General features: G+C 43.0%; 2 protein-coding genes across 2 annotated transcripts in view; one reads left to right on the forward strand and one right to left on the reverse strand.

Annotated features, from left to right (window-relative positions):
• The window catches only part of ap2b1 (adaptor related protein complex 2 subunit beta 1), a 64,850-nt gene extending 57,648 nt beyond the window's left edge, over positions 1 to 7,202 (reverse strand). The window contains exons 1-8 of the mRNA XM_063203976.1: positions 7,073 to 7,202; positions 5,973 to 6,027; positions 5,742 to 5,847; positions 4,959 to 5,094; positions 4,141 to 4,386; positions 3,250 to 3,440; positions 1,715 to 1,936; positions 857 to 977 (exon numbers count right to left, since the gene is read on the reverse strand). Of these exons, the coding sequence (XP_063060046.1) occupies positions 857 to 977; positions 1,715 to 1,936; positions 3,250 to 3,440; positions 4,141 to 4,386; positions 4,959 to 5,094; positions 5,742 to 5,847; positions 5,973 to 6,009 (1,059 nt within the window). The 5' untranslated portion in view covers positions 6,010 to 6,027; positions 7,073 to 7,202. The remainder of the gene's footprint in view (positions 1 to 856; positions 978 to 1,714; positions 1,937 to 3,249; positions 3,441 to 4,140; positions 4,387 to 4,958; positions 5,095 to 5,741; positions 5,848 to 5,972; positions 6,028 to 7,072) is intronic.
• A 93-nt stretch (positions 7,203 to 7,295) lies between these two features.
• On the forward strand, positions 7,296 to 9,594 carry pex12 (peroxisomal biogenesis factor 12). Its single transcript, XM_063203977.1, has 3 exons — positions 7,296 to 7,603; positions 7,944 to 8,479; positions 8,820 to 9,594. Exons 1-3 carry the CDS (start codon positions 7,481 to 7,483, stop codon positions 9,208 to 9,210), a joined length of 1,050 nt encoding a protein of 349 aa, XP_063060047.1. The 5' UTR covers positions 7,296 to 7,480; the 3' UTR covers positions 9,211 to 9,594.
• Positions 9,595 to 10,461: the final 867 nt, after the last annotated feature.

A 10,461-nucleotide genomic window follows, 5' to 3' on the forward strand; every position in this document is an offset into this window, starting at 1 on the left:
GTGGTGTGCTGTGTCACAATGACAATGACCTTTCATATGCATAGTGTTCCATCTTTTATCATTGATGCTTTACACTGATTTCTCAGACAAGGAAGCTGTGGATAATAGACAGGTATCAAAGTGACCTTGAGACAGAAATTCAAAGCACAGGTGCGTTTCATAAATAGATGGTTTGTTTACCAAGGGGCACCTCCTCCATCCTACTCCTTAAGGATCTAAGCAAATCAAAAGGGGTTGGGCCGAGACAGTTAAGTGCCTATTGCCTAACCATGAGTTTTGTTTACCTTATTACAGAGGGCAGCCCTGTCATCGAGACAAGAGGCCTGCCTTAACTTGTCTTCAACTTAAGCAACTAAAATACTAAATCCATGTGTGACCGTTTTATGGCACCAGTGTCTTGTGTAAGCTTTAACAACCGTGTTGTAACGGGCAAGAGAAGATAAACTGCCATGTGAAATGAATGCCAGTAAAATGGGAAGAGGGTATTCACAGCACTCTTTTTGTGAGAAAGGGGAAATCTAAGGCATCTCACATCGTTTCTGTTTCAGGAGCTTTCTGCAAAACCTGAACCATGTGGTAGACAGGGGAATTCTCAGGTCACTCAGACAACACTACTAAGTATGGGTTTCTGATTTGGGAACTAGCTTCAGTAGTTCAGCACCTTCAGTGGCTCTGGCATGTATGTGTGTTGCTCTGACAACTTACTGTTGAGGGCAAATGCCAACAGACTAGAGACTTCAGTAACACCTGGGCAAAGTTTGTTAACAACAGTAGGTATGGGTTTCCGTTTCTAGCTTCAGTGCCTGGGCGATATTGGCCAACAATACTAGGTATGGATTTCTGTTAGCAATAGTACCTGGGCAATGTTGGCCTGGGAGGCCAAGCGGATCATGATGTCCAGCTTCTCCAGCTTGACGTAAATGGGGTCATTGTACTTGACAAAGAACACTTTGATTTCCTGTTTCAGGATCTCCGGCCTGCATATCAAGAGGGAAGTGGGTTAGAGGGTGACAATACAATACAACTTCCCAGTATGTTATCTCATACTTTGCATATCTTACAACAGCAGTAAATGTCATGCAATGTATGTGAGGTAAATTACAAGAGGACAACGATATTTGAGTGGTCAGATGCAGATTCTCATCATTTAAATTACACATCATAACATTATAATAGTGCTGATGAACAAATATGGAAAAAAAAGAACTATCAATTTATGCACAGTACAGCGGAAATGTTACAGAGTGTGATGGGAAATGGTGAACAGGCAAAAAATTGACAGACAATTTGCTTTGCTTTTTTTCTGAACCTGGAGTGAACAACTCGTGTCGCGCAAGTCTTGTAGCTAGACCTTGTTCTGGCAGGTGTGAATTATGTGTTTATGTGGCTGACAGACAGACTGACTGACCTCTTCTGCATGATGGGTTTGATCTTCCAGAGGGCCAAATACTATGAATTACCCTGGCCTGTGTGTGTGTGTGTGTGTGTGTGTGTGTGTGTGTGTGTGTGTGTGTGTGTGTGTGTGTGTGTGTGTGTGTGTGTGTGTGAATAGATGGATCTTGTTGTGGCGAGTGAGTGCTGCACATGTGCACGCGTGTAAGTGTGTGTGTGTGTGTGTGTGTGTGTGTGTGTGTGTGTGTGTGTGTGTGTGTGTGTGTGTGTGTGTGTGTGTGTGTGTATGCACGAGTGCCTCTTGTGCATCTACGTGACTGACCTCTTCTGCACGATGAGGTTGATGTTGCGGAGGGCCACGTACTGCACCTCTGGCTCCCCGGAGAGCAGCGTGACCAGCGGGGGGGACAGCTTCTTCAGCAGGGTGTTGTAGTAGTCCGACTCCTTAGGCAGCAGCTCCAGGAACTTCATCAGCACCTTGACAGCCGACAGCACCACCGCCGAGTTGGCGTGGGACAGGCGCGGGGTGACGCGCTCGCAGATGCTGTGGGGAGAAGGGGGAGAGCAGCGGAAATGGATCAGCATCACCAGCTGACTGTCTGGAAAAAAAACTATGTACAGTTTTTAGTAGCAGACGTCAGGTGGTACAACCACAGCTAATGCCCATTAATTATTTAGTTATTGGTAATGAATGTACAAGCATTGAATCTACTTGAAAAAAAATCAATTAATTAAACAATCAATCAATTTATATCCATACAATAGTGACATAGCTGTGGTTGCACCACCTAACTGGTCTCATCCTGAAATGTTGATTATCCTGTGATTACTGTACGTTTTATTGCTCTGACAACTTCTCTAACTGAAGAGTTCAGATGCAAAACCCCCTAAGTGCCTTTTCAGAAAAAAAATATCTTAATTCATTTTCATTTAATACAAAGCTATCAAAATCACATATTTTTTTAATTTTTTTTTTGTAATATAACTATTTAAATGTATTATCAAGTACATGAATGTAAACCAAACCAACAACGGAGTTCTCTAAAAATATAGAAGTGCAGGTTTTCAGAAATGGAGTTAGGGGCTTTTGCATCTGAACTCTTCAACTATTGAGGGCAAATGGCACCAAACTACATGGTGCACAGACTTGACAAGCTTTAGCGTGAAAGGAATCCGTCTTGACATCCATCATATGACCCAACCTTATCACAATGGCATTGACAAAGACACCATTGATGGCTGCCAAAGTAACCACACCTTGAGAAAGAAAGATACACTTTCAGCATATGTTCAAGTCTTAACCTGCCTAGCCTTCTTTCCTTCTCTACTGTCTATGGCCTTCATCTACTGATAAAGGACAACTCCAGCATTCTTGCTTGCTGCGCAAGCACAGCTCGACTCTGCCCTCTGGTGGCGAAGGCTGGAGCATGACGTCACTAGCTCTGGCTGACAGTACATTACATTTAGACAGTGATGGGCAAAATGGATTCATTAGATACAATGCAGGACCACATATTCCAAATCACCTTGATTTACCTGTCCAATTCAAGCAGGTGATCATTCAACCAGCCCATGACTTGGCTGAATTTGACAAGTGAAACAAGTCATTTGGAATATGTTGTACATTAGAACACAGAGATGCTTTTATTCAAAGCGGAATGCAAAAAAGGACATAATCAGTAGCATACAAAATGTGTGAGTATATAGAGCATATATAACAGGCCAAGCAGGATTAGTGCATAAGATAAAGCTTATTTCTAATTAATTTATTTTTTTTATGATGGAAAGACGGTGACTGAAGATAAGGAAAGAGATGAACCTAGTCTTGTAACCTCTGGTATCTTGTGCATGGCTCACCTTTGGGCCTCCCGCTCGTCTTTGGGGTTGTAGTTGGACAGGCAGTCGAGGATGAAGATCTGGCCCCACTCGGTGCACTCGTTCAGGGCCGTCAGGAGCTTGTTGATGTTCTGGGGGTTCAGGTCCAGCAGGTTGCTGTTGGGGTGGGACTCACTGATCTCCGACAGAGCAGCCACGGCATTGGCCACCACCTGAATGGAGAGAGAGAGAGAGAGAGAGAGAGAGAGAGAGAGAGAGAGAGAGAGAGAGAGAGAGAGAGAGAGAGAGAGAGAGAGAGAGAGAGAGAGAGAGAGAGAGAGAGAAAGAGAGAGAGAGAGAGAGAAAAATATACTAATAATACTATTCTGAAGTAATGGCAACATTGCTAACGCTGTGTCACATATAAAACACTGAAATTACAAATGACCCAACAGTGCGTCACAGAAGTCACATTTCTGCACATTTTTAAGTACATACTGTATAGTAACCAGCGTGCAACGTATATAACTGCTGAAATTCCCACTCAAAATAATTCAAAATGTACCTCTGAAAAGTGTCTACACCCTAAGTTAAAATCCTATAGAGAGGATCATGATTTGCTTCAGTAGTCACAGTACATGTTGACACACGTGTTTCTTTTGGCGAAATTCAGCTCCCAACGTTGAGGGCATTCACGCAGCCGCCCCAAACCATGTCAGTCCCACCACCATGCTTGACTTTAGGCACACAACTCTTCTCTTCTGTGCACCTCACTTGGTTACCACCACACATATTTGACACTATCTAAAGCCAATTTGTTTATCTTTGTGTCATCAGACCACACATGGTTTCAGTGATCCATATGTTTAGTCCTGCTCCCTCTGATGAGACATGAGTCTGCAATACACATGTGAACACTACACAACACCTTACCATGGGGTTGGAGTCTGCGATGAGGTCCCTGAGGGAGTCCAGAAAGCCCTGGTCCTCCACCATCTGGGCGTTGATGTCGTGCAGCTTGGCCACGCACACGGCCGCCGTCTTCCTGACGTACGGGTCCTCGTCCTTCAGACACTTCCTCAGCGGCTCGCACAGGTACTCCGTGATCTTGTCCACGCGGATGCAGCCCATGGTGCGCACCGCCAGCGCCCGGATCAGAGGGTTGGGGTCCTCACAGTCCTAAAGAAAAAACATAGTATTCATGGGACTACTAATGAAAATGGACAAAACACAAAGTATGAAAACTACCTGCTCCAAGAATAATATAGCTACTGCATATGTGCACTTATAATCAGGGGATCAGCATGTTGCACATTTTTGTCACTATTTTGTCACTTAGTTGAATTGCAGTGTGCAAAAACAACCTTTTTCCACACATAAAAAAACCACACTACATTGATAAACATGCGTCACTACAGAAAGACACAGTGAACATTCAGGTTGTGTTGTGATCACATAACCCTACACACCAATATCTGGTACAGCCACTCTCCACGCATAGAAAAGCAACAGTTATTACACTACATTACACTTAGCTGATTTATGGAATTACAGGGTATTGGTTACACTCCCTGGAGTAATGTGGGGTTAGATGCCTTGCTCAAGAACACTTCAGCCTTGGATGGGGGTGTAGGGAGGAGTAAAGGCCGGATTTGAACCTGCAACCCTCTGATTTTAAGGCCACCTCCCTAACCACGAGGCTACGGCTGCCCCCAGTTATAACACATTGATAGACATAAAATGTGTCTTGCCTTGACAAAGCTGTTGACAGCCATGATGGCCATGTCTGGCTGGCTCTTGGCGTAGTTCATCAGGTACAGGTACACCAGCTTCTTCAGCTCCAGGTTATCGGTCTGCATGCAGTTCACCACGTCAGGGAACAGAGAGCTGGACACGGAGACAATAACACAGAAAATAGAATTAGAGTAACAGTGCAAATTCACGTGCAGATACACTTACAGTAGGCACAGAGAAAAACAATTGTAGAGACAGGACCTTCTCGCAGTGATGTCAAACAAGTTCAATTTTGAAGCAAATTAGGTATGAACGACAACCAGTTTCAGACAGAAAACAGCAGCATATCTATTTGTCTATGCCACCACATGCAAATTACACTTCCATTGATTCAAAGAAGGCCGATATCACATGAAAAGGCCAATTGAAGTTTTCAATGTATTGAAGAATAACAGTGGCCAATTGAGTGACATGAATGGATAAAAACCCTTCAATGTCATTCTCCTCAAATCTAGAGGAATCGTCACATTCACATACAACACTTGTTGATACTAGACACATAAGGTCAAATTACTGCTGGTGAAAAAAACATTATCATCCTGCACAATCCAAGCTCAGTCTCAAACAAGCGACCTCAAAACAAACTGCAGGATGGGAGGCAGACACACAGCAACATAAGCCAAAAGCCAGGCTACTAAATTAGTAGCCTATCTGTATGAGGCTTCGGGAGAGAGGTTTATCGCCTTCCACACTGAGCTCAACCGTCTGGAGTCCATCACACTGGCGTGCAGTAATCTCACCTGACATCTTTGCCCACTGTCATGGCGGCAATCACCTTCTTCACCGCCTCTTTCCTCTTCTCCTTCTTCTCATTGTTCAGTTCGGCCTTTAATTCAAAGATTTCACCTGCAATAAACAGATTTCATACCTTTCATTAAAAATGTGTGTCACAACGTGCATATGGTTGATAAAGATTCATGACAAATATTGATAAATGATGAAAGGTCATACAATTCTGGAAGCACACCCACCTTTTTTGTTAGTTGTAAAATACTTTGAGTCGGTCATCTTGGCAGCTGTTCAAACCTGCATTCAAAATGAAAGAAAGGACACACACATAACTTTACAGTATAAGGATGCAACTCAACTTATAAACTAATGCATTTTTTTTCTATTCAAACAAATTAGAAAAAATATGAATAGCAAGAATAATACTGTGATCCAAAAAACACAGAAGAATAATCAGGGAAAAAAGGTCAGGAGTCCCCACAATACTACATAAGCTTAGTCATGGCTAAGTTTGAGATTCTCCTCGATAATAATTCATGTGCATCTATTTATTTAGCATCTGTAGTGTTTCAGTTGTATTTGTTGTGCATGCTGATATCGATGTCTTGGGAATTTTCCATTTAGAAATAGATGATGAAGATTATGTACGGAAGTAATATTTTCTTTTTCTTATAAGGCATCCAAAACATCATCAATAAAGGCAATAAACATTTCATTTTTACAGCGAAGGCACCATTCGATGCAAAACACAACGAAAACAACCGCCACATTGAATGCCAAAACAGAGCATCGTCAGTCGTGATGCTGCTACCATCCAGATGTTGCACCAGATACATTTCCACCATTGGAAGAAGAGAGTTGCGATTGGAAAACCACTGTATTTAGATGTACACAATCTCGAGGCAGAATGATAGTTTCCAATCATTCAGGTACATGTCCAAGTCATTTCGCCATATAAACTGCCCTCTTTTTGAGCTAAGATCTAGCTAATATGGTTAGCCATCAGTTAGCTTTCCCCTGGCAGCTCAGTCCAGAGCATCTTGATCATTGATGTAGGACCAGTAGCATAGCTAATTATTCACGTTTTGCACAACAAATTCATCAGTTCTTGTTTACAAGGACATGCACAATTCAACACAGTATGTAAACGTGAAAATAACGTTTAAAATTGACACTGAAATCAGAATTGGGTGTGACCCCAAAACAGCTGATGTATCGTAGCCGATAGCTATGAGAGCTAAATGGGCTAGCCAGCTGGTTCGCCCGGTTGACTGGCAATCATGTCCATAACACTTCACATTAAAGTCGATCAGACATCGTATATCGAAGACAACATTCTTACGCAGATGAGACGGTAGTTGAAAATGTCGGTTAGCTTAAGCTATGCTCGTCACAGCAGTTTGACAGAGGATGCTTTTGCCTCCTTTGACTGCAGCTGGGAGGTTAGCCGAAGATGGAATGCTCTCGGAGGAAAAAAAACGGAGAGGAAGGGGAAAAGTGAAGTGTAGTGGGGGACTGCTTAAAATGTAACACCGGAAGTGTACAATTATCCGCTGGTAAACACGGATGGTACTGGAGGTTGCACAAAACACTACGGAGGACATACATTTGCTTAACATTTAAGTGTTCTGCCTCAGCTAAACTTTTCATATGCAAAACATACATTTTACTTTAGGCAGCACACCTAAGTGCGTATGTACCTTCGTGGTCACCACTTCTTCAAGGTTACGAACAAGTAAACTCACTTGCCATGGCGGAACATGGGGCACATTTAACCTCAGCATCATCCGATGACAGGCCTTCGATATTTGAAGTTCTGGCGCAGGATTCTTTGATGGGCGCTGTCAAGCCTGCCTTGCAACATGCAATCAAGGTAACTTTGCAAACACGAATTAAATATTTTAGTGAAATAAGAAGAAGCCCCTGGCATTAGTCTACACGCCCATTTTCCATTATGTAAACAAACAGCAGCACAACACTGCATTTTTTTGAGTGTATTAGAATTCACTACACTGTTTTGCAGTAGCCTGTGGTTTGTGTTCATAAACACTGCATTCACTACACGGCAATATAATAGTGCAGTAATGAACGTGAAACTGCATTTTTGATACTGCATTACACAACATTTTTAATGTGAGGGTGCCCATAATTATGACGTTATTTTACAGGCATTATTAACTTAGTGTATATGAATTTCCATGTTGTTGATGCAGATCCTTGCAGAGTCCAACCCCTCTCGGTATGGAGTGCTGTGGAGGAGGTTTGACGAGATCTACGCTCTCCTGGATTTGTTATTGCAACACCATTTCCTGTCTCGTTCAAGTGCCTCCTTCTCCGAGAACTTCTACGGTCTGAAGCGGGTGGCGGGCTCGGATCTTGCCCGGCCTGCTCATCTTGGCCTGAGGCGGAAGCAGCACCTGCGGTCTCTCCTCCTCCTGGCCCTCCTCCCATACCTGCGAGCCAAACTGGAGAAGGTGCTGGCTCGCCAGCGGGACGAGGATGACTTCTCCATACGCCTGCCCCAGTCCCTGGCACAGAAGATGTACAGGGCCTTCCTGGTGGCCTACCCGTTTGTCAGCATGGCCTGGGAAGGCTGGGTCTTCTGCCAGCAGTTGCTGTACGTGTTTGGGCACACACGCACACATTCCCCTTTGCTGTGGCTGGCAGGGGTCAAGCTGGCACACCTCACAGCACACGACATCCAAAGTCTGGATCTCAAACCCAGCAGCCCCATCGGCACAAGTCCAAGGTGAGATAGAAGTTTTGAAAACGCAGCATTTTTTTTTTCTTGTGATATGAGGCCATGAATTCTTGACATGTCCTCTTACCTGTTAAGAGATTTCTCTGCTTAAATGAGCTGTACTTGTTTAGTTAGTTTTGGGTGAATGTGTGTGGCATACATTGTAAAGCGCTTTGAGTGCTCAAAGGATTGGAAAAGCACTAGATAAATAAATGCATTCCACCATTTTACCATTGTCCAAAGCTAGTTTGTTTCAGAAAATGCATGCGAGTCTAACTGCTTTAGTGCATTCAAGTGATTGTGTAAGCTTAACTCATTCAAATTAATGCATTTGCCTTATTTTTTTCAGCATTGGAGTGAAACTGCAGCGGGTTTTCTCATCCGCCATGGGTGGTGTGGCAATGTCCCTGTCCACCAGTCTGTCCTTGGGTGTGTTCTTCCTGCAGTTCCTGGAGTGGTGGTACTCTTCGGAGAACCAGAACAGCGTTAAATCCCTCACCACCCTGCCCACCCCGCCTCCCCCAGTGCACCTGGATGACCAGGTGGCCGCGGGCGTTCACAGCAAACTGTGCCCCCTCTGCCGAAAAGTGCGTGCCAACGACACTGCTCTCTCCACTTCAGGATTTGTGTTTTGCTATCGATGCATATACACGTACGTCAAGACCAACCAGAGGTGTCCAATGACTGGTTATCCATCTGGAGTACAGCATCTCATCAAGATTTACTCACCTGAGGGCTAAACCCACGTTCACCATTGCCTTCCTCTGGATAATATGATTGTAATTATAGATTATGTGAAGGTTATTATGTGAGATCGTTCACATAAGAATCAGAATAATGTACTGTAATTGGATTGATGATCATGGTTCATCTGTGTTTAGCTCAGAGTGTTTTTAAAGCTGCTCCGATGGAGATTAGGTTAGCTTTTTCTAAGCTCTACCATCACCAGTATTCACTGTAATAGGTTCACATTTTACTAATTAATGGTTCATTTTCTACTCATTTGTACTACATCGCTGAAAATGTTAAGTTGTTGTTAAATTCCCAGGATAATGCTGCTGTACAGTAATTGAGTAATTCTGTTAATATGTAAATAATGTGTAATAAAACATTTTTATCTTGTATTTCTTCTGGTTCTGTGCTTTGGGATAAGAATCTTAAAAACCCAAGTGTAGTTGAAGTCACTGTCATATTTTGATAATGCTTTACAACTTGCCAGTATTGTGTATGAAAGCGCAAGGGCCGATTAATAGTTGGGTGAATGCTCTGAAAAGTTTCCTCTTAACATAATAGTTCCCTTGAGACTGTGCAACTGCATTGGAACATGCCGTTTCAGTCAGTATGATTTGACAGGAATGGTCAGTGAACCTCCCCCGTCTTTTTTCACCCTCTCCGTCTTGGCTTAATGTCACATGGACTATTTTAGGCCTGGGCAGTCTTGAGGGAGAGTGGAAACATTGCTTGGAATTGCCAGAGAAACACTGGGAAAATGCTTTGTCTGAATCAACTGGCAAAATCTCCTTCGTTATGGTGGAAATATCCTCATTATCACATTATCACATCACATCAAATAATTCTGATTTCCATCCACAGAAGCTAAACTTTATATACCCTGCTTACAAGTTCTAGCTGGCTGAGAAAACACAAGACATATTTTGAGATCACTAAGGAGACACTCTTATTCCAGATCCAAATTTAATCAAACATTTTAAATGTAGTACTTTTAACAATGTATCTATGCCTTACTAAGCATTTTTGCATTCATAACACTCATGTGACTCAAACCCTCTCTGTCAAGATAAATACAATGTTAATAATATACCTGTAACTCTAGTTTTAGCAGCATTCTCATGTTCCTATTATATAAATCCTCTCTAAAGCCAGCACATGTTTGTCTTTGTAATCAGGGGCCCTTTCAGGGCCACGGCTGAGCGAGTGCCCTGTCTGTCAGTCAGTCATTTGGCAGCAACCCACCAGCGCTCTCTCTAGCA

Source organism: Engraulis encrasicolus, chromosome 7 (genome assembly GCF_034702125.1).
Source record: "Engraulis encrasicolus isolate BLACKSEA-1 chromosome 7, IST_EnEncr_1.0, whole genome shotgun sequence".
NCBI lineage: Eukaryota > Metazoa > Chordata > Actinopteri > Clupeiformes > Engraulidae > Engraulis > Engraulis encrasicolus.

What these genes read in the sequence shown, in the direction of transcription:
- pex12 (XM_063203977.1), top strand. Translation starts at nt 7,481, where the DNA reads ATGGCGGAACATGGGGCACATTTAACCTCAGCATCATCCGATGACAGG. An exon ending in CCTTGCAACATGCAATCAAG is followed by an intron (nt 7,604 to 7,943) that starts GTAACTTTGCAA and finishes TTGTTGATGCAG; the next exon opens with ATCCTTGCAGAGTCCAACCC. An exon ending in CCCATCGGCACAAGTCCAAG is followed by an intron (nt 8,480 to 8,819) that starts GTGAGATAGAAG and finishes TATTTTTTTCAG; the next exon opens with CATTGGAGTGAAACTGCAGC.